Raw genomic sequence first — 26470 nt, forward strand, 5'->3', positions numbered from 1 at the left:
ATGAAAAAACAACTTCCGTGAAATAAAAAGCTAAGAAGTAAATAAATAAATAAATATATATATATATGTATATATATATATATATATTTATTTATTTATTTATTTATGAGATCAGCAGAAAAGCAAGAGATGAATACTATTTAATACTCCGTTAGGTTTCAGAAATATTAATTTTGACCCAAAACCAACATTAAAAATAATTAATACTTAAACTTCTTCTAAACACTAATAATTTTTATTTACTTGATAGAAAGGTTTGCTTGTTTTGTTTCATTTGTTTCATTTCCTAAAACCAATTCAAGTATTGATCATAATTCATATGAAATACATAAATCATGAGAACACCAATTCCCGTGAACAAAATTGAAGAATATATATTTTATGTTTGAGTTTGGTTTTGCTTTGGAATAATAACAACAACCCATCCCCAAAATTAATAAAAAATATATGCATTTTATTTTTAAATACCTATAAGTCTCTTTTCACTATCAATCAGAACATCACTGTACAACAACAATACATTCTCCAATCTCAGCAACAAAAAATCCCACAAAACGGAATTTTAATAACCCCAAAGTAAAAACAAAAGAGATGAATTTGATTTGAAAGGACTTAACCACAACAAATAGGACATCTGACCAACCCATTCTCATTACAATCTGGACATCTTTGGAACCCATACTCTGTTTCCTCTGTTCCTTCTTCCTTTCCATCTTCATCTTCACTGTCATAGTATATTTTACAGCTTCCTGAACACGTCTCACACGGCACAAACCGAACATCACCACAAGCCTCACAGTCAATCCCACAACCCGTTAACCCATCCTCCACTCTCTCGCAGCCATCTACAACCTTTTCAAGCGTCCCATTTTCATTCAACTTCTTTATCTCTTCCACTCCGCCGAGATACTTGCTCCCCAAGAAAACTCTAGGTAGGGTTATTCCAACGCCACCGTTGAACTCATCCCTCAACAACTCCTTCAGCTCATCTTTAAAACCCGAATGCATCGACACATCGCGCTCATCAAGACGAATCCCTAAGCTCTTTAGAATCACCCTGACATTGCAACCGTCTTCATATGTCTTCCGTATACCTCTAAGACTTGTGAAGTAAACTATCACCTTCTCTGGCTTTCTTCTACAGTCTCCTTCTTCTTCATCTGAAGACCCGGATGATACCGGATCCACATTAGGGATCCGGATGTGAAAAGGATGATCATCTGGGAGTTCTTGAAGCGATTTTCTGAAAGAGGACACGATCTCAGGAGGATCCAAATCATGAAACCTTGACTTAGGTCGATCAAAGGGAGCAGGACCATCATCACAAGGTTGGACACGAACAACATCAAAGGAGAAGCTTCTCAAATGATCAGGCGGTCGTAAAGGACACGCGTCTTCAAGCCCTTCCATCAACTCCCACGTATTGATCGTCTCCGGCTCACCGGGAGGCGTCACAATCGGAGTTTTAGGCGGCAACAACTTGGGGATTCTCTGGTTCATCATACTCGACCAAACCTTGGCTTCCATAAGCTTAGACTGCAACAACTTCTCTGTTTCGAGATCATCCTGGTGAAACCCATCACCGGGGATTAGCTTCTTCTCATCGGAGACGACTCGCTTCTCTCTGACGCCTTCCAAGTGTTTGTCAATATGGCTGAAAGGACATTCGCAGAGGGTGAGAGATCCGACGGTGGAGGATGTGAGAGCCACCGTGTGATGGCTATCTCCGGAGTGTTGCGGCGGGTGGTGAACGTGCATTGAATAGCTCCGGGGCACAACCACCGGAGATAATCCTCCTCGGCAATCACTGCAACGCCGTTTATGCTTGGAGCTTGCACAGCCCATTGTAATGATCAAAATCGATCGGAGGAAAAAACAGAGCAAAAGGGAGAGAACAAAAACAGAGGAAACAGATAAAGGTTTGATTTTTTTTTGGGAGCGAGATTGACGCAAGGATTAGATTTTGAGACAAAGGGTTTGCTAAATTCGATGAGATGTCACAAACTTTGGCGAGATTTGTGAAAAGAAACGACAGTTGAGAAAATGCGATCTAGAAAAAGACGAAAGAAAGAGAAAGCAGAGCTTTTTTTAATTTCTTTTTTCCTATTTTTCCTAAGAAACCGACAATCGTTTTTCTTTTGAATTTGGACAAATATGTGAAACAGAGGCGATTCGTGAATCAAAGAAGAATCTCCATGATCATCTCCTTCGTTTTCCACCTTTCTCTCTTCGTTGGACGATGTGGTTGTATGGTCCCACTCTCTTTCTCAATCTCTCTGCAAGTTATAGAGAGAGAGAGTCGTCTGGTACGAAAGGAAAAAATTGTGCATTTAAGAGATTTTTAATTGTTTTTTGGAAGATTCATTTTTTTGAATTGACTCTTGCTTTGGTGATAATTTTATTAACTTGTTCTGTTTTAAGTCAAACTTTTATATACTTAATTTAGGATATATTATAATTGAAAATAAAAGAAATTAGGAAATGTATTTATTTTACTTTCAACCCTTCTTTGAATTCTTTCTTTCTAGTTTTTCCAGGGACCTCGTGACACTGGTCACACATATGTTTTAGAACTTTAAGGCTCTAATTGATGTTCATGTTAAAGGAATAAAAATATGGTGAATTCTTTGTTTCTCAAAATTTTTACTAGTTATATTGAAAATTTTAGTCAAATTATTAAGAGGTGGGTCCCATTTTTTCCTCTAAATTCCTCATTGAGGAATGAATTTATGAAGAAAAAATTTCCTATGCAATTTTGGGTGATGAATAAAATGAATAAAAATTTATATTTTTTTTTTCAATTCCTCAAATGAAATTTTATTTTTTAAGTTTTTTTTGTCAAAAGCAATTTTCAATTTTTTCTGTTTAAATTATATTTGATTAAGCTATTTAAATGTTAGTGAATTAACATAGAACTAGGTTAAGATTTGCGCCTTGCGTGGAATGAGTATTATATATATATATATATATATATATATATATATATATATATATATATATATGTTTTACATATTATGAAATAATAAATTTATATTGAATAATTAAACGTCAGTAACTATTACATTTATAATTAAATTTTTGCGAACATATAAATCAATTTTATTAATCCAAACAATATTTTTTCTATTTGATAGGATATATAACTAAATTTAAATAATACTCATCTATTAACAATTGATGAATAATCATATCTAATAGAATTATATATTATAGGATGATTTAATTGGTGTTCTAACTAGTTTTTTTTTAAATTAAGAAAATATTTTTTGTTACATTTTGTAAACAATACATCATTAATTATTTAGCTAACCACAATTCAACCAATAATAAAATAGTAGGTAAAATATCAATGATACTATAATATTTGTTAATACATTTTACATAGAAAACTGAAAACGAACAAAAAGATTTTCCTGAGGTTTCAAATATCAAAAAAGAGTATTAAATGTTTTCAAGCAAGTCAATATATTAAAACGAAGTTCAAAAAAAAAAGAAGTCAAAATTATTTTACAACAAAATACAAGATCAATCGGGGGAATGAGAACCATTACAACAATATATAGAAATTGAAATATAAACAAAAATGTGAAATATAACCAAGAATTAAATAGTAAATTATATATTAATTACCACAACATAAATATAGAATCACCAAAGTTTGTATGGATACCGAGGTGTGGTTATCTGAAGTGGATTCTCTCTTTTCTAGTAGATGCCGAACCTGCTGCCATTGATCATTGTATTTAGGGTAAGCTTAACAAAACTAACTAATTTAAAATAGTTACTAATAGATATTAAATAAATGTTTTCCATGTTTGTTTTTGTAATTGAATGTGCATTTAGATGCATCAAGATTTATATTCAGATTTTGAATTTATAGATGTAGATGTTGCATCTAAGAGGTTATTTTAAAAAGACTAGTCTCCTGCAGAAGGAAGCGTCAGCCATGTCTGCGGGACCATATTCCTCTGTCTTTGCTGGTGTGTAATCTGCTGAAGGGTCTTTCATCTCTACTCGCTCTTCTAGTTTGTCATACCTCCTGCATTCTGCGGGTTTCTTCTCAGTCCTGCCTACTGGTAGTTTGGTTTTATTTCTTTATGGTACTGTCTCCTCTTGGTTTTATTTCTCTATGCTCTGTAACAGTCTTGCTTTGTTTTAGAAGGTGAGCTTTGAACTCTTGAATTCAATGAAATCCAGTGTTAAAAAAAATAGATTAGCTGGTTGCCTGCAAATTCACGGATAAAATAAGTTTTAAAGCTTGATACATATAATATTTAGTATGTTTTGACACATTATAATATATTTTTATTCAATAGTGAATACAATTTTTATTTTTTATATATTTTCTAAATAAACAGAATTATATCTTTTGTTATTTTAATTATTTTATTACTTTACAAAAATATAAATATGACCTTTGTAATATTTTATTAGATTTTTTATCAACACCTATAGTAAAAATAGTTAATGTATGCTGCAATTTAATTTTCTATAGTCTGATTATATTGTATGTAATTTTGATTTCCAATTTTCATTAATTTAATATTAACTAACATTTATACATCCCAATAATATTTTCTAAAATAATATATATGATAACACAAATAATATTTTCTAAAAATTACTATGTGGCCCATAATAATTTCTGAGATCACAAAATAATTTGATTTCCTAATATGCTTTAGAGTAATTAACCATATGAATTATTTAATGTTAAATATGAAAAATTTGATACAAATAAACAAAAGTTTTTTGAATTTTAAGTTACATATTTTGCATCAAAGTTCAATATTTTTGCATTACAAATATCTAAATTTTCAGTGCGTAGATTTTAAATCTAGCCAATCTTTCTTTCTTTTTTGCTAACAAGCACATCTTTTTTCGTCGCTCGATAATAAATTACGTGAGTGCTTACATGGAGCCGTCTTTCAATTCATTGGGTCAAGAGAATTAATTCAAATCATGAAGGATGAATAGGATTCGAAATCACAAGATGACTACTGCTTTTCTTTGACAATCTTCGATTATTTATTGGTAACGTTTTATAAAAATTGTCAAGTCAAGACCTGATTTTCATGCCAAAAACAAAAGTCAAGACCTGATTTGATTAAGTGAAAGATATTTTCTTAACGTTCACTCCTTCAACTGATTTTAATTTGTTATTTAAGCTATACGCATTTGATCTGAAATTAACACAACAGTTGCGCATCATTCACTAGCACAGAGAGATTAACACAACAGTGTTTAACTGGAAATGAATTTTAGTAATTGTATGCGTAGTTGTTAAGTAAAGCACGTACTACAGGAAACCTATAACGATATGCAGAACTGATAAACAGATTTTGCTAGACTGTGAAAGGAAAATGAAAACTACGAATGTAAAAACTAAAAAATGTCGCATGGTGTGGATCCCGAAATAAATATGTTAACGAAGGTCGTGAGTTAGTTGAATTTTGCATTAATCATTTCCTTTTGTGGTTTACAAGTCTTATCACTTGTTGTGTGGTAAGATTTCTTATCATAACTTCGAAATGATGCACCCAACCGCCATATGAGCAAATGATATGTCCAGCCGTATATATTCAGCAGTAGCCAATTAAATATGTCATCGTGAAAAAATATTTTCCCAAATCATGCATGATTATAGCCAATTAGATCTTTTTTCAACTCGACATTAAAAAGTCGTTTGTTTTTTTAAAAAAGACCTTCAAATTTAAACAAATAAACAACAAAATGTTACCCAAAAGACAATTTATATTTTGGGATGCATTTCCTAAATAGAAATTTAATCCACCTCAAAACATAATTAAAGAAATAAAATGAACCCAACTTTCCGTAAGAGTAGAGAGACATGATAAAATTTGTGATTAGTGCAGTCAAATGGTCGTCTAACTAGACTTACCCAATTGGATCCTTTCAGTTTTGGATAGTAATAGGTGTTTCATATTGGACGCGGTTAGGGTCTTCTCACTGTGGTATTTAGTGTTGTCGTCTGGCCTTTGTGGCGTCTTCTCTTCTAGCGGACTTGTCTTCGGTAAGGTTTCGATGCTCGACCTTTGGGCTTCAAGTTGTATTGTTCTGTGTGATGCTTCGGTGAGACGAGGTTGTGCTGTTCCTTGGTGTTTAACTGACGGGTTTCTCTGGATTTTTTGGTAAGAAACTGTGGAGTTTAGCTTAATCGCGTTCGGTCTTTGGGTTGTTTAATTGTCAACCGTTTCTTCGTCATCTGCTCGGGTGGAGATTCACTTTCTTGTGGATATTAAGTTGAATCTTGTTCTTGAGTGGTGGATGTTCGTGGTTCTTTGTAGAGATCTTCTCTCACCTCTAATAATTTAGACCGTCAATGTCTTCTTGCTTATTTTGGCTTCTCTTACCGTCTTGCTCACATCCTTATTGTATTTTGGTCCATAAAATCTTGTTAATCTTGTTTTCTCCATCGCTCATGTTTATTTAGTTTCTTTCTAGAGTCTATCTATGTTTGGCTCGGGGATATATAGTGTTCATGTCGCCGGCTATTTGGCTCTGAAAAGGTGTGTGTATCTTTACCGGTTTGGGTATGTTTCGACTGTATTTCAACTGTGATAATATTATTTTTAGATGACAAACAGAACTATTCAGAATTTTAGATGAAAATGGCTAATTTAGAGAATAAATGCAAGTAAGGGACGCACGTGGATCAAGACATAGAGATTGGCCAGGTTAATTATTACTTCATGTGGGCTAAGTGGTTTTGCCATCAATCATGCAAATGGCTCCTTGGACCCTCCTCTCAAAGTTCTTAATTCAATTGCAATTTATGGAGAACAACACCAAATTAACATAATAGACGAATATTGTTGAGTGGTGTTTTATGATATAAATCTATTCCGACAAAATATAGGACCAAGCTTAAGATAGTACTAGATTTTGACCCGCGCAGGCGCGCGGGTGTATATTTTGAAAAATATGTTGATATTTGTTTTTCATGTAATTATTAGGATTTGGAAAAAGAATTCGAGAAACATAACCGATACCGATCCAAAAATATAGTACCAAACCCGAACATAAATTGATTAAATATTCTAATTATTCAAAATTTTGTTATTTAGAAAACCGAATCTGATCCGAACCGAAGTATTTGAGTATCTGAATTTATCTAAAAATAGATTTATATACTTATATATATTAATTATTTTAAGATTTAACGTATATAAAACATCAAAATGATACTTTTAAATTGGTTTAAATACTTGAAAATATATATAGATAGTCAAAAGTAAATATCTGAAATAGTTAAAGTATACTCAAATCACCAAAAATACTTAAAATAATTATTGATTCCGTATCCAAAATTTTAAATCAAGCCAATTGATATGTTAAGCTTAAGTATTATGACATATGTTATTCAAATTTATACGTAATATATTATTTTATTTATACATTTTGAGAAATTTAAAATATATAATGATTTAAGACTTTAAAAATAATTTAAATTAGTTATCCAAACCCAAACCAAACCCGCAAAGATCCAAATCGAACTCAAACCAAAATTTAGAAATATTCTAATAAGGCTGAAATCTTTGACCCCGAAAACCCGAAATACAAACCGATCAGAACCAAACCCGTATGGGTACCCAAAAGCCCATCCCTAGTCATTATTATATATCGTATTTTATCATCATATAATTAATCGTATTTTATATGTACCATCATATAAGTAATCAAATAATTAATAGTATTTTATACATACCATGGCCATCATATAAATAATTACATAGATTATACTTTTAAAACTTAATATGAAATATAAAAACCATAATTTGAGTTGGTATTTCAAATTGGGCTTTGTATTATATTTTTATTATATATATTGACAATATTTTTTTATAATGGTTATTGAAAAATAGTTTAGTAAAAATCCATTTTTGAATATATATATATATATATATATTTTTTTTTTTGAATCAATTTTTGATATAAATCAAATTTGAATTATTATTTTGATTTGAAATATGTATATAAAGTTTAAATTTTGTTTTATGGTTAGTTTAGAAAAAAAAATTTAGGCAATTAGATTGACCCATTTTGGTATATTTTAAAAGTGGCCTAGATAACTTTCAATTTTTTTAAAAAACATAAGCCCATTATTTTTTTTCTTAATATTACTATCCTTGTTTTCAAACAAAAATAATTTTTTTTTAAAAGACTGCAATCCATGTTTCCAAACACTCTAAATTTTTTAATAGTCCTATTCAAGTCTCCAAACACTCCAATTTTGTACTTGAGTTTTAATAAGATAGATATATACCAAATAACTTGATTGCATACAAATAAAACAAAAATTTGGTTGATTTACATGCATACCTTATTCTATAAATTCTTATGAATATACAAGTTAGTAAGCACCAAGCACAAATTAATTAATCAACATTCCACACCAACAATTGCATCGCTGCCGATATGTCATACATCGTGGCGAGGACGAATGGCATAGCTAAACATTACAGAGGGATAACAACAACTACTGTCTTTCCAATCCTGTCATGCATTTTTGTAGTCTTAGAATGAATTCTCAAGAAAGAATTCGAGACATAATCATCAGTTAGCATGCTCCTCTTCATACTCCCATTCTTCCTCACTGAACACCCCAATTACATTTGCATATCATTAACTACTGTCAATAGTCGCAATTCCTTGTTAGGACAATCATGACCTTTGAAGCAATTTCCATTACAATGGAAACAAATATGATCATGCCTTCTTTTTGCATCTAACTCAGCATTTGTGAATCTTTGTTAAGGTCTCTGATCAATATTCTCCTTGGATTGACCAGTTTCCGCGACGACCAGTTAGGACCGCGAAAATTTTAATTGAAAATTACGAAACATAAAGCATATAAACGATAATATAACTAATATAACGACTAAAAACGTTTAAGAAATTGTAAGGAAATAGACGAATTCACGGAGTCGAGATTTGATGTCTTTCCTTAACTCAATAAATCGCCCGTAATGTGTGACGGTTTGATGCGATTTTTGAACACCATGATACAACCGTGATGAGACTGTTTCGCAACACCCGAAAAAAAATTTACGAACTAATACGATACTCTCAAGACACTTTCTTTAAAAGAAGATCCAAAGAGTTTTTCTTTTCTTTTATAGTGAGAGAAAGATTGTATTGTGTGTAGTGAGAGAGATCAACGTGAATTATGAATGTGTTTTGACTATGGAGATGACCATGGATATTTATAGTTGAGTTTTGGCTTGGTCACCAAGTTAGCAAACTTAGCAACCAAGCCTAAGCCTTTTCATCATGGGTTCAAAACCAATAAGTGAATCAATTTACTCAGCACATTTGGCTTGTAAAATGACTCCAAAATCTTCATATCTCTTCATATAAAATCAAAATTTTACTCAGCCCTTTTAGCTTATAATTTTTTTCTATTCCCGCATCAAATTTCATACTCAGCCCATGGAACTTATATTAATTGGTTCCAACACAGATTTCCCTTGATATTCGAAATTAGAACCACTAACCTTATAGTCTCTTAGGTCTCGTGAATCAGATTTCTAATTTTCACCCATCACTCTACAAAAAAAAACAATTGTTTACAACCGTAAAACAACTTCAGTGTGATTTTAATTTATGTTTCACTGCATCAATGATTAAGTAACGAGAATGAGAACGTACACCTTTATTGATAAGAAAAAATCGATTACAAAAAAATAAAGATCACAATCTCATGTCGATCGGATCTATGACCTTATTTTAGTCACCATCTAGCAGCTTATATCGCTATGATCATTATAGACAAAAGAAATTTAAGAAAAAAAGTAAACATATATATGGCATATCTTTAAACTAAGTCTTCCATCTTCAGTATTATTCAACGACAAAAATTCGGAAAAAGATAGAGAGACCGCAGTTTCCTTTCTTCTAATCCAACTCATCGGCCGCCTCAGCCCTCAACCTTTCTGCTGTTTTATTACGAGACTGGTCAACACCTCCTTTCTTTTTCTCTACCTTACCATACTTGGACTGTTGATTCTTGGCATTTTCACTACTTTTTCCTTTGTTTTTGCTGCTTTTATCATCATTACTTCCTCCTTTAGATTTAGCAGAGCCCTGACGCCCTTCTTTACCTCCACGCTTCTTCTTCTTTGATTCTCCCTTGTTGTTTTTCTTATTACCGCTCTTCTTGTCAGAATTTTTATCACTTTTTGTGGAAGATTTTGTTTGAACCAATATTCTCGGTCCAACATAATTTTCTTCCTTGCTCTCTTTCTTTGTTTCAGATTCCATGCTAATTTCGTCTGCTTGCTTTGCGATTTGAGTAATTACTTTAACCCATTTTAAGATCCCATCTTTTATTTCTTTTTGTTGTTTTGTGGTTAGTTTTAATGTTCCGTTTATCTCTGTTTTGTTATTCTGCCTGCCGGTAATCTTCTCACCAATAGATTGCAACATTTTGACGGTTTCCATGGCTTCTGTTTTCTCCTTCTGTAGCTTATTCACCTAAGTAAACCAAAGGACCCAGAAAGTATGTTAGGCCATAACTTCTAGGACAAGTCATATGGTTTTTATGTTTTTCTCTTTCGATTTTTGAGGGTTTCTATATTTGTGATATGTATTCAACAAGAATTAACTTTCTTTTTATTTCGAATTTGATTCGGCGTAGGGTGAAAATAACCAATAATAATAAAATTTAGTCTTAGACTGGCACGTCGGTTTTAATTTATGCATAAACCCATATAAATTGTATAGAGCTTTCTCGGTTTTATGGACACAACAAATGCAAAATATTTGATCACGTACCATTCCTCCTTTAGATCCATTTTCATCGGAACCTAGAGCTGATATGGCTTGGAAAAGGCTACCTGCCTTAGCCTTCATGTGAGACTCATGATCCATAGAGACCGAGCATACGCACTTGGAAAATGCATTAACTTTTTCGAAGAAGTGCCTAAACTTCTCTGTCTTGGCGCATTCTTTTTCCAGGTCAGCCACGAAAGTAGACACAATCTTAACAGTATAAGGCTCGACATCACCCACACTTATTGGATCTCCGGTCTGTGGTAAAGCAAGTTTAATTTTTACGTGAGCTGAAGCTACATTGAAGAAGGTTACGGTTGCAAGAAGGATCGTAAAACATAGCAAATTCTGAAATCTTGACATTGTATGAGAAAAGTATGAGATTTAGATTTTTTTTTTTTTTTTGAAAAAGAGCTTCTTGATATTTAGATTTTTGTTTAATCTTTGAAAAACTCAAGATATCTTATATAGAAATATGAAAGTACTCTATCTTTAGAATCACGAAAATAAGGGATTAATTGAAGATAAATTGGTGGATAGAGAGGCAAAAAGAAATAGTAAAGAACCTAAGAGCACGCAACAGCGAGGAACTTTCACTGGAGATTTAAAACAAAAAGTAATGCTAAATAACTAAAAACTTATTTTTTAAGAGTTATTAAGTGTCCATATACACATAAACACCTTATATTTGCACTCTACTTCTCATAAACAAAAAAAAATAGTTTCAGTTCCTATTTTGTCCTTACCTATTTAATCCAATAGTTTTATGTAGGTGTGTAAAGTGTGTAAGCTTTTTATCAGAAAAATATTCTTTTTTTTAGCCTTCTCTCATTATCTCTTTTACCTCTTTATCATCTTGTTCTATTCTTCTTTCTTTTTCTCTCACAAACACGATTCTCATCTATGTTTTATTTTTCTAAATTTTACTTTCTAATTATTATTTCAGTTTCTTCCATTACAAATTCAACTCATTTTGTATTTTAACTATCTCCAACACAAACACCAATCGATATGGTAAAACACTATCTTTATATTGGAACCAAGTCTCCTAAAATTCTATTTTAAAAGTGTTCTATTGGGAAGCTATGGAGACTAGATCCTCTTTCAAATGAATAGAAATTCTTGCAAAAGGGAAATGCCTCCAAACAAATTTATCCAGGCAGCAAAAAGTTAAGGTAAATAAAATATTCAAAAATATTTATTATTAATTTTTATATAATTTATTAGTTGCTAAATATTTTGATAATTGATTTTTCAGTTTATACATTTGTTTCACATATGATTTTTAGCTGATAAGTTAGTTGATACGTGGTTTTAACTTGATACATTTTTCTTGTGAAATGATTTGTTATATGATACATGTTACATGTTATGTTACGTTATGTTATACATAGTTTCATAACAAATAAATGATACATAGTTTCATAACAAATAAATGATAAATGGTTTGTATGATCTTACAAAAGACTTGTCGCTAATTGATATAATTGGTTGTGTATCTTATAAATGGTTTGATAAGTGAGTTAATAGTTTATTTAATTGAGAAATAGTTTATTATTTGATAAATAATTTGTTACTTGGTATATGTTTTGTTAGTTGATAAATAGTTTGGTATCGAAAGTTGAGACATTGTTGTAAGATGTTACCAAAAACTTGTTGTTAATTGATGCATTGTTTGTATAGCTCATTAGTGAATTTATAAATTGTTTGTCGGCTTGTACATTATTTAAAACTTAATTTGGTAGCTGGAAAATAGGCTGATAATGATTTTTTTATCTGATAACTGATTCGTTATCTGTATAGTAATTGATTCTTTTTTATTTGTTATCTTTGTAGTTAAAAGATTATCCTAGGTCATCGTCTGGTCTATGTATGTGCTCATCTTTGGACTCTCATCCGGTTCATAAACTTGTCAGAATATAACTGTAAGTAGCGGATACATGTATGTTACCAAAATATATGTTATTTTGATAACATACATGTATCCGGTCCGGGTAACGAACTGGAAATTTTTTGGGTCATGGGTCATTGTGGTTCGACCGGGTCTAAACCAGGTTCGATCAGGTTTACTTAGATTAAACTTAATTTAATGATATTTTATAAATAATATGCATATCTTTTTAATAAAAAATAGATCATATCAAATAAAATGTTTAAATAGCCATAATGTGTAGAAAAATTTTAAAATAACAATTAAAATCTCAAATCAATATGAAAAGCACATTTAAACTTTATACGCAGATCTTATCACTCTAAATCTTCATCACCTTTTAAAAAATTATATACACATTACGTAAAAGTTATATTTTGAAATACAAATTTCAGAAACGAAAATGTTTCAATTATTTAAAGTCTTCAAAACAAGTGATCATGAAAAAAAAATTAAAAAAATGAGAAGTAGACCAAAGTAATATCTTGATGTGAATATTAAACTTTGTGAATCTTGTAATTTATGAGTTGCAGAGACGACAAAAAAAAAAGTCGAGAGATGATACTTTATTAATCTTTGATAAATTTTATTTTTACTTAAAAAGAAGAAAATTAATTGTTTCATTAATAAAATTTTGGCTTATATACGAACCGGGGTTTGGCCGGTTCATTGGGTCGCTGGTTTCCAGGTTTTTGACGGTCGATAAGAGTTTTTAACTGGTTCGATTTTAGTTAGGTTTTAGCATTAACCTAATCCGAATTATTTTCAGTTCATGGTTCAAACCTGGTCCGACCGCCGGTTCGGTCTGAGTTTAAAAACACTGTATATAAGATATTATATATCTTATTTTCGGTAATACTTGAATATTAAACCGATATGATATTTTGTCATATACATACCTTCATGTACGAACTGACCAATAATAAAATAAATAAATATCAAAATATAAAGTATGAATTACCATAAAGTGTAACGACAGTTATAGTTACCATCATAATAACCATGTCATATAGTGTTTATAATCAAGTATAAACTATGAATATAGATAGACATAATTCTTAGAACAATGAGTATAATAATGGCTATGTGTAAATTGTATTTCAGTAAACCGAGATTTTGTATTTTTAAAATGAAACCGGCTTTGAAATTGAATTATTACAAAGCATTTGGTGTAATGCATTAACTGTTTTGATGTTGATATGAAATATGACAAATTTTTAAACTTAGATATAACGAAAGTGGTCGAATAATTTATTGGCAATGGTCAAATCTCAAATACAATTTTCCTAAGAAGTTTAATGCATTTATTAGGGATGCTGAGAGGAGAAGTGATGATGACGCCTCAGCTTAGGGATGCTGAGAGGAGAAGTGACGATGACGCCTCAGCGTGATACAAAATGTTACAAACTTAAACAATGCTCTTCAATTAATATATAGAGGATATATATTCTTTTTTGGAAAAAATACACAAATTACCTTTTATACCTTAAAGAAGTTTTTTTTGTTGGATGGTAAAAATTGTTGTAACTACAACCAAATAAATTTAGTTGCTCTCAATATAAATTTTTGTAAATATATATCGATCTATATTTCTTCGTTTTTTGGTATGTCTTTCCCTCCTTGATTGTTTCATTAGCATATAGTTATACAAAAAAAACAATAATGAAGATGTGTAACATTTATTTTCTATACTAAAAAGACTCACATTTAAACAAACTAAAAATCCAAATACTGAAAACCAATGTTTTTAAAACTTAACCGGATACCGACTCAGTATAGCTGGTTGAGTGGTCGGACCGGTTCAACCGATTAAACCGGACATTCTATTTAAAAATAAATAAATCTATATAATCATATATTTACACTATATGAACTTAAAATATAGTTCTACATATAATATGTTTTCTTTTATTAATTAGATAATAAACAATAATCATAAGTTTAGTTATGTATAAATTTAACAAGTGAATACCATATCAACTGAAATTGATATTAAAAAAAATGATTGACCATTTAAATTACATATTTATTTATTTTTACAACTAAAATTTTTAAATTTTATGAATATCGCAAAGCGAGAATAAAATATGAGAGTCAAAAAGAGATTTTTAAACATTTTTCTTTAAAAAATAGAACTAAGAGAAAACCAATTAAATAGTAAAAGTTAAACATTGATTATGAAATATTAAATTTTAATAACAATTGAAAATACATTAATTATATATTGATTTCTATAGAACCGGGTTTTGAAGTTGAATCGAATCACCGGTTTTATCCGGTTTTACCGGTTTTTCTCAAATCTTAAACGGAACCGGACTCGACTTCTTTAATGAGTCACGGTTGGACCGATTCGACCGGCCGGTCCGGTCTGGTTTTCAAAACCTTGCTGAAAACGTACAAGTTCTTAAATTTTTTTATTCCAGTAGTAGTACAGTTAATATCAATTCAAGATTGGAAAAGGAATCTTTAGAAGTACAAGATCTAGTCTAAGCTTCAAGTGTTGAGATGAGGTTGTTGATTAGTGTTTTGTTGCTGCCAGTGATTAGCATATCATCAACATAGAATAGGACATACAAGAGAGTAGTGACTGTCGATTTGACTGAAGAGTAATGTGTCTACAACAGAGTTAGTTGACAAAACCAAGAGTGGGCAAATAATTTTGCAGTTCTTGGTACCATGCCCTTGGCATTTAACGAAGACCACAGAGAGCTTTTTTTAGGCGACACACATATGTCAAACGATCTTTGTCGGCAAATACTAGAGGTTTCTTGACATATACTTCATCAGCTAGTCGATCCTGTAGGAAGACATTACTAACATCAATTTTCTCATGTCATTGTTGACAGCCAGATGTAAGACTGAACGGACTGAAGTTGCCTTTATAACATGTCTGAACGTGTCAGTAAAGTTCCTGCCTTGTTGTTTATGGAAGCACAAGCCACCAATCTTGCTTTGTACCTTGCAAGAGAATCATCATGATTGTATTTTAGAGTAAAAATCCCACTTACACCCAACAACATTTTGATAAGGATCCGGCGGTACAATTTCATCTGGGCCATTGCAAATCTGAGCATTAATCTTATCTACCATAGCATTGCGCCAGTTAAGATCCCTCAGTGCATCAGCGACTGTCTTTGGTATTGTGGGTTTGGTCTTTGCGGTGGTGTAGGAGAATTTTTGTGTTGGTTTTGTGATGTTGTTTTTGGCTCTTGTGCGCATAGGGTAGTTATTTGGAGGTGGGTTTACTGTTGGCTGAGAGGGTATGGGAGGTGGGTTTGGTGTCGGGTTTGGTTGAGGTGGAGTAGGAGTAGGAGTAGGAGTAGGAGGTAGAGGAGTTACTGGAGTTAGAGTAGGCGCTGAGGTTGGTGAAGTAGTTGTTGTGGTGGAGTGTTGTTGTTGTTGTTGCAATACCATAATCGGTTGTTGTTTTTGTAGCAATACCATAAACCTTATACGGGTCATGTTGTAAGAGCAAAAACGAGTGAACAAGTCAGTACAATTTTAGTAGGGTGGAAGGCTAGAGTCGATTCTGGTTGATCACTGTGAGACATCGGTGTGGGTATTCTAGCTTTGGAAGGGAACACGCTTTCATCAAAGATAACATGGCGTGAGGTGTATAGATGACTAGTAGACCTCTCGAAACATGTATGCACTCTAAGATAAAGAGTACCTTACCAAATATGCCGCTGAACACCCGTAAAACCGAAACCATTTTTCTATAATAATAAATTAATAATATTCCTACAGCTAAAAAATGTTGTTTTTAAAAAGTAAAGATTTTACAACCATTTTTTTATTTTTTTTTGCTGTAGATTTGAAATATGATTTCGACATTTCAACCAATCACTCCCGTGTTTTTGAGGATCAGGGTTTTAAATTAATACAAATCATCAATTTTTATTGGTTATAGCCGTTTTCTGGTTTTTTTTTTAATTATGTATTAGATCTAATCAGTTTTGGCTTAGTAAACGAGTTTATGGTCGGAATGGTTTTCAGAACTGGTAATTTCCTATGTTCGAAGTTAATAAACCAGTGTTGAATAATTAATGAAAAGTAGATATAGAAAAACAAAAAGGGTGTAAAAAATGATATAGTGAGAAAACAAACCCGCCGTTGGAAACAAACCCGCCCATAGAAAAGGAACTTATTTTGACTGATGAAAAGGAATAGCCCATGGTTTCGCTCCACTCCTCCTTCGAATCTCTCTATCTTCTTCCTTTTATCGAATCCCTTTCCCCTTTTAAGACACATTTCCTTTTTTCTCACCGCCTCCTCGTTTATACCAAACACTGTTCTTTTATCTTCCTGTCCGAATCATAACCAAAAAACCAGACTGAATGGGAGCTGGTACAGTTGTGAGAGATCGAGTACGGAAAGATCTCTCTGAGATTTCCAACAAAACGACGAAACCCATCGTTTCTGCCTCTCCGGAGATTCGTTCAAACTCACGGAAGAAGATCCAACGGCGGAGCAAGAAAGCTGTGATCTCTCCGGTGCAGAAGCTCTTCGAAACTTGCAAGAAAGTATTCGCTAATGGCAAATCCGGAGCCGTCCCGTCCCAAGAACACATCAACATGCTTCGAGCCGTTCTGGGTAAGTTCCATAAACCACCCTTTTAGTAAAGTTTGAAACTTTGGAACATGAGTTGTGTCTGAATCTGTATGTTTTTTTTTTGTCTGTTGCATTAGACGAAATCAAGGCTGAAGATGTTGATGTGAGCTCTAAGATGCCGTGTTTTCGATCTAAATCGAACGGACGGCCTCCAGTGACGTATCTCCACATCTACAAATGTCATAGCTTCTCGGTACTAATCTTTGTTTCACTTCAAAGAATCTTTAATTCTTTCTTGTTGTTTTTATTATATACTTATTTTGTTTTGTGTGTATGTAATAACAAGATGGGCATTTTCTGTTTACCACCGTCTGGTGTAATCCCACTTCACAATCACCCGGAGATGACTGTGTTTAGTAAGCTCTTGTTTGGTACAATGCACATCAAATCCTATGATTGGGTCGCTGATTCTCCCCGTAAGTTATCAAAATCAAAAACATTTGTACTTGTTACTAGGATTAGGTGTTTGATTGTTTTTGTGGATCAAAATGTAGAGCCGAGTTCGGATACTCGTTTGGCGAAAGTGAAAGTGGATTCAGACTTCACGGCACCTTGTGACACTTCTATACTCTACCCTGCCGATGGAGGGAATATGCATTGCTTCACCGCGAAAACTGCTTGTGCGGTTCTTGATGTTCTTGGTCCTCCATACTCCGATCCTGCAGGACGTCACTGTACGTACTACTTCGATCATCCATTCTCAAGCTTCTCAGGTACGCTACTCTTCTGTTCTAGTTTTGATTTGTTTTTACAAGATCTGATTGGAGAATTGAATTGACAGTCGATGGAGTTGAGGTTGGGGAAGAGGAGAAACACAAGTATGAGTGGTTGAAGGAGAGGGAAGAGGAGCCTGAGGATTTGACTGTTACGGCGATGATGTATAGTGGACCAATCATCAAAGAATGAATGTGTAGGAGAAAGAAAAAAGTCTCTTTTTGTTGTTGTTTTTTTAACTTTTCTTCGTGTGGTTTTTGGGTTTCTGTTGGTTTTGTCTGTATATAAAAAGAAGTCTTTGAAAGTACACACAGCACAAGGACAAATCTTGAATTTGGATCAACGAAGAACAGTAACGCAAGTACACGTTTGTCGGAATGTCGTACTGTTTAGACATCATCATGTTCCTTTCTTAGAAGTTGTTGAGGTGTCTAATCATTTTAGGCCTAAGTAAAGTAAACAAATAGGGGGATGTAGCATGCGGGAGGTATTCTCCATTTTAATGTTGAAACCAGAACGGTTAGGATGCTTCACAAGAGAATCTGAATTTTGAATGTTTGAACGCTCTCGTGATCACAAGGGGATGTAGCTCAGATGGTAGAGCGCTCGCTTAGCATGCGAGAGGTACGGGGATCGATACCCCGCATCTCCACTTCAATGTTTTTCCAACTTTTAGTGTCTCAAAAACGACCATTATTGTAGCGAACTCAGCCTCACCATAAGTCTCGCCGCTACTTATTGGATCCAACTTTTAGTGTCACGAAAACGACCATTATTGTAGCTGGAAACGGCTACAACAGTGTCGTGGTTAGGGACCTGGGAGTTTTACGAATTAAGTAAACGTTAATAGAAAATGTTAACAAGTGATTTCCTCTTGACTTATTTACCTTTTGTTAACAGATGCTCAATGCCATGGATCCAACCATCCTTTGAAGTACAACATATCATCATACTAATTGGAGAAGTTATGACCGAAGAAGAAGAATGATACTACTGAGCTAGAAGTTTAGATGGCACTAAGGGGATAAGCAGTTGAAACTTGAAAGTCAAGTTTTCGTAGTATTTGTTAACAACACAAACGAATAAAACGATGTGTCAAATTCTCAAGCAAAAGAGCTTTTTAATAACTTGAGCACAACTGTGTGTTTTAGGATTAGCCAATTAGGCACTGATTAGTGGCAAATTCTCCTGCACATATCCTGACCGTCCAATATGCATAAAACGAAAAAATAAAAAGGAAATCCCAAACTATAAAAAAAAGGAAATCCCAAAGAAAAAGGAAATTAATCATAAACTGACCGTTGAAATTCATTCGATCACATCTTGACCGTCTATTTTTAAGAGGAAAAAAAGGAAATCCGAAAGAGAGAAAAAAAAAAGAAGGAAACTGATCATATTAGGACCGTTGAAATACTCTCTATATAATAATCAATCATCATAAAGCTTAGAACTAATCTCATTCGACAACAACTCAAAGTTTCCTTTTTTTTACTCTCTCTCTCTCGATTTCTCTCCTCAGAGGATTAGGTTTACTTCTAGTTCTGTCTTCGTGCTTCTTCATCTTCTGTCTTAACTACCACCACCGATAACTAAAAAAGGATGGTTCGCAAACTCTCAACGTCTTCGTTCTACATCCAGTTATATCAGATCATCGAGGATCGCTCGTCGGATCAGATCATCTCGTGGAGCAAAAGCAACAACAACAGTTTCGTCGTGTGGGACTTGAAAAAGCTCCGCAGCGACATTCTTTCCAAATACTCCTCTGTATTGGGCAGAAACTTAACAGAGTTTATCGCAAAGCTTCGCTCTCATGGCTTCAAAACAGTCGCCAAGGGCCCTGGGGAGTTGGAATTCTCACACGATGATTTCTCGAGAAGCCCTGTGATGAAGAAGATGATGGCCAAAGCCTTGTCGGAGAGGATTGAGAGGTTCGATGCTCAAATCAAAGCCTTGAAGTGTCGACTCAAAGCTAAGAAAGCTTCCCTCAAAGTTGAGACTCTCTTTCAAAACCTCAGTATCTGATCAACCAAGAACGCTATCAAGAAAAGCTTGGAGGGAGTCCCTCAAAACTGATTCTCTTGTAAAGTTTTTGGAGGATCTGATCAAAGATTCATCTATTCTTGTAATGAAATTTGTTATATTTTCCAGGAAACGGTATATGTTTTTGTAACGTCTTGTTCTATGTAATAAAAATTGTGTCTTATATGTTTCCATCAATTTGCGAATTCGGTTTATTCATATATTAATCAGATCAAAATGTGGTTTTGTTTTGAAAGAGATGTTTCTTTACTTGTGCTGTAAGTAGATTTGTCAGTCACGTTTCTATAATATTTTAAAAAATAATCTTCAACTGCATAAAACTACTACACCATCTTTGATTCTTTGTCTCCTAAGAGACTTTGAACGTGTGGGGTATATCAGCTTGTATCATCACTTAAAACATCTGCGTCTCTATCAAGTTATTTTAGATTCTCAACAAGTTCTTTACCCACACGGTAATCTTTCTGGCTGTGAACAATATATGGTGGCTAACGCATAAACTTCTTGCTCATTCAAGAAGATGTCAAGCTTCACTAGGTCAAACTTCTTGCCAGTCACATTTTACTTCACCATGATCACCAACACTAAAATCATAACCCTTGTTCCCTTTATTTTTCTACCTCGTGAACTTCACTTTCACTAAACACACAGCTGCTACATGTTAGGACATTCCTTCTTTATGGTATGTGAGCAACACTCACAAACTTCTCTAATTGCTCTTTAATTATAGTGTGTGTTGATTAATTAAGGGAAAATCTCCAAAATAGCACCTTTCTAAGTTTATATCACAAAAATAGCACTCAAAAACTAAAATGACCAAAATGAGAAAAAGACTAGAATAGCACTAAACCAAGTTTTTGTTCCCAAAGTAGCACTCAAGGCTCAAAGTCACAAAAATAGGTTTTATTAAAGAGGTAAATATACATTTATACCCCTTGGGTTAATTAATCCAAACCTTAGGGTTTAGAGTTAAGGGGTGGGGTTTTGGAATTAGGGTTTAAAATTTTATAAAAAATAAATACTAAAATAAAAAATAAAAATTTTAAAAACAGTTTCAAAAATTATTTTTAAATTATAAAAAGAAAATTTGAAAAAAAAAATAAAAAAAAAATTTCGAAAAAGAAAATTTCAAAAAAAAAATTTCAAAAAAAAATTTATAAAAATTTCGAATCTGAAAACATGTAATCTGAAACTATAAAAAAAAATTTCTTTTTTTTCATTTTTTTTATTTTTATTTTATTTATTTTTATTTATTTTTGTTTGTTTATTTAATTTTAAACCAAGGGTATTAGGGATATTTTACCCTTTAATGAATGTCATTTTTGTGACTTTCTCTTTCTAGTGCTATTTTTGAGACATAAACTTCAAAAGGTGCTATTATTGACAATTACCCTTAATTATAGTGTGTGTTGATTAATTAAGGGAAAATCTCCAAAATAGCACCTTTCTAAGTTTATATCACAAAAATAGCACTCAAAAACTAAAATGACCAAAATAACATTTTATCTTTTGAAAAATTTAAAATCTTATCCCCAAAACCTCACTTCTCAACTCTACACCCTAAAACCTAAACTCTAAACCTTAAACCCTAAACTCTAAACCCTAAACCCCACCTCTTGAATGCTATTTTTGTGACTTTTGACCTTGAGTGCTAGTTTGAAAACAAAAACTTGATTTAGTGCTATTTTGGTCTTTTTCTCATTAATTAAAGCAGCTCCACTATATTAATCTGAGCTCATACAATGAGCGTTAGTTTTGGAATGATGCATGTGAAAGTTTTGCAAACGTGTTTGCCTTTGATTCTCATGTCTCTTAGTTCAAATCTAAATGGGTTCAAGAAAAGGCAAAAACAGAGTGAATCGGGTAAAGAAGTGAAAGAATGATGCTGAGCTGGCACTAAGTTGATGAGGTGAAGTGCAGTTGAACCTTTAAGCACCGAATCCTCGAGCAAAATACTAGAAACAAACTTTTATAATTTGAGATAAACCGGTGCGTTTAGAGCATGGGCACGTACGGCACTGATTGGTAGATTTATACTTTGGGGCAAACGACAAGTTTGTAAATGGGAAGTTTGATATCAAGCTCTTTGTACGTGATTAGCCAGCTCAATCGATATCATACGAAAATATATCCAAAACAAATCAAACAAAATCTTAAAGCACATGACATTACCGTGTTCCTTAATGAGGAGAGAAACAAGGGTAAAAAAAATCTGAAAAAAATCTTTCCTTTTCTCACAAACCTCAATGGCTAAATAATTGCTGAAGTAAATCTTTCCTTTTTTCACCGCAGTCAAAGAAAAATCTATAAATATATCAAACTCCAATTCACAAACTTTCTCACGCAATTTCATTTGTTTTCTTCTTTCTTCTTCGTGTGCGAGTGCGACCACCAACAGAGCGTGTTTCGAGAAATCAACAAGAAAAGCCACCATGCGATCACCTCGTCCTTCCTCTTGTTCCAAGTACTCTTCTGCTTCTTCTTCAAGTTATTCACTCGCTGCAACGAGTTTGAGCAGCAGACTCTTGACGGTATTCAAGAAAGCACAAGAGCTTACTACTCTCTGTGATATCGAAGCCTGCGTCATTCATTACGGACCTGACGGCGAACTCAAGACATGGCCTGAGGACAGAGACAAAGTGAGATCCCTCGCTCTCCGCTACATCCAATTAGACAAAGCCAAGAGACGCAAGAAAAGCGTCAATCTTCACGAGTTCCTCAACAAGATGGAGGATAAGAAGACGATGCTTCATAAGTTCAAGAAGAGGAATGTTGAAGAATTAAAGTACCCAATCTCTGATCACTACTCTCCCGACCAAATCAACCAATTGATTCAGTCCTTGGAAATAATTTACTCTACTTGCAAGAGAGGCGTCGTTTCCTTGCGGCAAAGAAACATAAGAATCTTTGAACCCTAGCCAGTTCACACCGTTACCACAAGAGTATAGGTTGAAAAATCATGAGGTTTGTGTTTATGATCAGAACAACAACAACAGCTTTCAACATCTTTGCGTGTCAGCGGTACAAAAATCTGGATTACATTATCAGTTGATGCCTTATGATCAGAACATGATGTGTATGGGTAACAACTTTCAAGATCCTTGCGTCTCAAACATACAAGATTACTCAGTGTTCCCACCAGAGTTACAAGAATCTGTGAGTAACTACGCGTTTAATCAGTTGATGCAGCATGAGCTTTTTGGCTTTGATCAGAATATGTGTATGGGTGATACTACCAACAGCTTCAACGTTGTAGATCCTTGTCTCTCAGATGACATCTGCTTTGATTTTCAGGACCTTTATAGTGGTTTCATGGTCGGTAACCCTAGCTTCCCTCAAGATTTTAATCCCGATATGTCTTCAAGCTATGTTGATGAGAACAGACTACTTCAGGCATCTACTCTACCATCTCTCTAGCTCCAACCTTCCTAACGAAACTCTGAGATTCCTAGCAATTTACCTGATAAATTAGCTGATCATAGAAAGAAAGTGAAGCTGTTTATGCATCTGCATGTTTTTATTTTAAATACGCACATATAAATAAATGTAACTGCAAAACACAGGTTTTGTTCGGTTCAGTACACTATTCATATCTTTATATATAAAATAGACTTTCAATCACTCCTGATGCTGCCAGCAAGGACGACACGTCAGAAATAGGAAGTCTCACGCGACGACACGTGTCCAAGGAGGTCAATGCGCTGCGTTTCATTTAACACTGAGTTGCGTCTAGGGTTATACCCGTGTTCTTCTTCGCCTCTTCAGCGATCTTCCATCATCTTCTTCATCACAAAGATATCAGTTACAGATTAATACCCTTAAAAACCTCAATTAATATTTCATTCATGATCTTCATTCAATGAGAGTGGAGATTCTAATATAAAAAGGTTAGCGCACTCCTGCTTTGATAATCATCTTCTCTTTCCTTTAACCCAACCAGTTAAGTCTGTGATTTAGGGCTAACGTTTCCGTCTTCCTCTCAGATATGCAGGCTGACCGCTCCTCCTCCACTGTTCGGTTGATCCGTTTCTGGGAGTCCAGGAATCTCCGCCGTAATGGAGACCTCAAGGGAGTGGTTATGATCCTGCTGAATTCTCAGGTATTTTCTTTCCCCCGCCTTTAGTTAATAAACACACCGGTTTAATCTTTTAAACATTCCAGCCTTCATGAATCTACATTACAAAGTAATTGTTTTACAAACAAGTTTCTGTAATCTCATCTCTAGCTCCGCCTTTTGTTCATAGACAGAGCTATCCCACCAGTTTAAGTGCTTTAAAAGTTCCTGTCGTCCTGAATCCATATGACTTAAAAAAAAAAGAAGATTTGATCCAAATATTTTTCCCTGATCCCTTTTGCAAATTGTGATGATTTTTGTAGCTTGAGTTAATTTTGTGTTATCCATTTTGTATATTGTAATGAAACTGTCGTCACTAAATCCATCACTGGTATTGTAGTTCCTGTCGAGTGTCTTAACCCTGATGGATTTCAAGGTCACCGAGAATGGCTGGTACACACGACATTGTCCTTACTGTTATGTCACTCCAATCTCAAATTTCCATTGTTTGATTCTCTGACCTGTTCTGTGTCTTTTGTTGTGAGGTCAGCGAGAACTACTTGGGGCAGTTAAAGTCACCAGAACTTAGTTAAACTAATTGGTTATTGCTTGGAAGATGAACAACAGCCTCTTTTGTACGATTTTATGCATAAGGGTAGTTTTGAGGACCATCTGTTCACAAGTGAATTCATAAATATAGATTTTATTGAAACTATCAGGAGGTTGTTCGTTCTTATGTCTCAGTGGTGTTGAAGCAGATGATGTGCAGTTAAAGCCTCTCTTGTGGACCTTATTTGTTAATGTTTCTCTTGATGCAGCTAAAGAGCTCGCATTCCTTCATGGCAACACTGTTAAAGTCATATACCGAGACATCAAGGCCTCTAAGATCTTGCTCGACCCGGTATAAACCCTCTTTCCGAAGTCTCAGTTCTGTTTGAATGGACTTAGAAAGGTACTAGGTTGTTTTTGATGACAGTCTATGACTACAATGGAAATTTTCCAGACTTTGGTTTAGCAAGGAACTGTCCAAGGGAGAAACAAGCTATGGTATTAGAAGTGTCATGGGTACAATTGGCTATGAAGCTCTCAAGTATGTGTCAACCTGTACATTATATAAATTCTCATATACCAAATTGGTTTCATTGTGATATTTCAAGAGTAGCCAAAAAAGCAAACGTATATTATTCAATATGTTTGTGTGATTCTCAGATTGGGATGCTCGCAGATTCTCGAAAAATAATGGGATTGACAAAATAATGTTTGAGAAAACACAGAGAGATCTATCAGACATGCTTCATAATTGGAAGAACAAGAGATGCAAATATAATAGAGAAAAAGAGAGCTTTGTCTTTTTCTTCCTCTTTTTTTTTTACTGAAATAACAAACATTTTTTTTGAAAATATACTAATAGTTTATCCTTTATCTTATTACTAAGGAAAAACTATTTAAATTTTGGTTAACATTTAGAAATGTAAATTTTACTCTCAGTTGAAGGGAAGAAACAGTGTTTTATTATAATAGATCTTCCACTATTTTCATTTTATTATTTTTATTATTTTATATGGTCAATTTAATTTATATATATTTTTTACTTTCGAAAGTTTTCATTTTCATTCTACTCTAATTATAAAAAAAAGTAAAATAAAATAAGTGTCTACAAAAAATATCTCGAAACATAAATGATGGAACAATTTTCAGCTTTATCCATTTATGATATAATAAAAATTCACTAGAAACTTATATACACATAGTCTAAACTCTAAACGAATACAAAGAGGCAAGATACTAAGATAGAGTGTGACATGTACCAATACCATGCATTTACATCAGTACATTTTACACTAATCTATGTTATTTATATAGAAAAAGGTATAAATAATTAGCTATGTTTTGACAAAAATGATAATAATTAGCTATGTAGGCACACGTATACACATACAGTTAAAATTACAGAGAAATGCTTTGATTTAAAAGTTAACTAATTCATTAACTAAACCGATTGGTTAGATAAACAAGTCATTACAGTTTTATAAAAAAAAAAACAGAGAATGCTTCTGCTACAAGAAATTTTGAGAAAGCTTGGTTCAAAATTTAACTAATTCATTAATTAAACCAATTGATTAAGCCAATTGAGTTAATAAATTTTGTTGGTGTCATATAATCAATTTTCAAAAAAAATTTAAACACTTTAAAAAAATTATACTATTAGTTTATTGACTCGCACGCCCGTAGTTGGTTAAGTTTCATGCTTTTGATGTTGTTTTTTCTTTAAGTTTTTAGTAATTAAATATCATAAAGAATTCAGATAAACACGCGGAATGTGAATA

The 26470-nt window shown here is 33.2% G+C and overlaps 6 protein-coding genes and 1 non-coding gene across 13 annotated transcripts; 5 read left to right on the top strand and 2 right to left on the bottom strand.

Moving 5' to 3' along the window:
* Nucleotides 1-433: 433 nt before the first annotated feature.
* On the bottom strand, nt 434-6894 carry LOC103863924 (uncharacterized protein At5g39865). Its single transcript, XM_009141687.3, has one exon. It carries the CDS (start codon nt 1843-1845, stop codon nt 613-615), a length of 1233 nt encoding a protein of 410 aa, XP_009139935.1. The 5' UTR covers nt 1846-6894; the 3' UTR covers nt 434-612.
* Nucleotides 6895-8284: 1390 nt separating this feature from the next.
* On the bottom strand, nt 8285-12207 carry LOC103863925. Its single transcript, XM_009141688.3, has 2 exons — nt 10798-12207; nt 8285-10497 (listed from the first exon to the last, which is right to left on the bottom strand). Exons 1-2 carry the CDS (start codon nt 11155-11157, stop codon nt 9919-9921), a joined length of 939 nt encoding a protein of 312 aa, XP_009139936.1. The 5' UTR covers nt 11158-12207; the 3' UTR covers nt 8285-9918.
* A 4700-nt stretch (nt 12208-16907) lies between these two features.
* On the top strand, nt 16908-18413 carry LOC103863926 (plant cysteine oxidase 2). Its single transcript, XM_009141689.3, has 5 exons — nt 16908-17317; nt 17413-17528; nt 17622-17751; nt 17830-18048; nt 18117-18413. Exons 1-5 carry the CDS (start codon nt 17062-17064, stop codon nt 18239-18241), a joined length of 846 nt encoding a protein of 281 aa, XP_009139937.1. The 5' UTR covers nt 16908-17061; the 3' UTR covers nt 18242-18413.
* A 215-nt stretch (nt 18414-18628) lies between these two features.
* Nucleotides 18629-18701, top strand: TRNAA-AGC. The gene has a single exon. It is a non-coding gene; the product is annotated as a tRNA-Ala (tRNA).
* Nucleotides 18702-19648: 947 nt separating this feature from the next.
* Nucleotides 19649-20071, top strand: LOC103864170 (heat shock factor protein HSF8). The gene has a single exon (XM_009141930.1). The coding sequence runs from the start codon at nt 19649-19651 to the stop codon at nt 20069-20071; it is 423 nt and encodes a 140-aa protein (XP_009140178.1).
* A 2450-nt stretch (nt 20072-22521) lies between these two features.
* LOC117133336 (agamous-like MADS-box protein AGL81) lies at nt 22522-23007 on the top strand. Its single transcript, XM_033289331.1, has one exon. It carries the CDS (start codon nt 22522-22524, stop codon nt 23005-23007), a length of 486 nt encoding a protein of 161 aa, XP_033145222.1.
* Nucleotides 23008-23058: 51 nt separating this feature from the next.
* On the top strand, nt 23059-25686 carry LOC103863928. Of its 7 annotated transcripts, none has more exons than XR_004457295.1 (7): nt 23070-23976; nt 24073-24188; nt 24544-24596; nt 24694-24798; nt 24962-25044; nt 25120-25233; nt 25353-25684. XR_004457295.1 is itself a non-coding variant. In XM_009141691.3 (5 exons), the coding sequence occupies exons 2-5, from the start codon at nt 24075-24077 to the stop codon at nt 25381-25383; spliced, it is 315 nt and encodes a 104-aa protein (XP_009139939.1). In that variant the 5' UTR covers nt 23070-23976; nt 24073-24074; the 3' UTR covers nt 25384-25675. The 7 variants fall into 7 exon arrangements, 1 of the variants encoding a protein (XP_009139939.1); XR_004457294.1 differs by having other exon boundaries at nt 23091-23976; nt 25147-25233; nt 25353-25673; XR_004457296.1 differs by lacking the exon at nt 24694-24798 and having other exon boundaries at nt 23059-23976; nt 25353-25686.
* The last annotated feature ends 784 nt before the right edge of the window (nt 25687-26470 follow it).

Source organism: Brassica rapa, chromosome A04, assembly GCF_000309985.2.
Source record: "Brassica rapa cultivar Chiifu-401-42 chromosome A04, CAAS_Brap_v3.01, whole genome shotgun sequence".
NCBI classification, from domain to species: domain Eukaryota; kingdom Viridiplantae; phylum Streptophyta; class Magnoliopsida; order Brassicales; family Brassicaceae; genus Brassica; species Brassica rapa.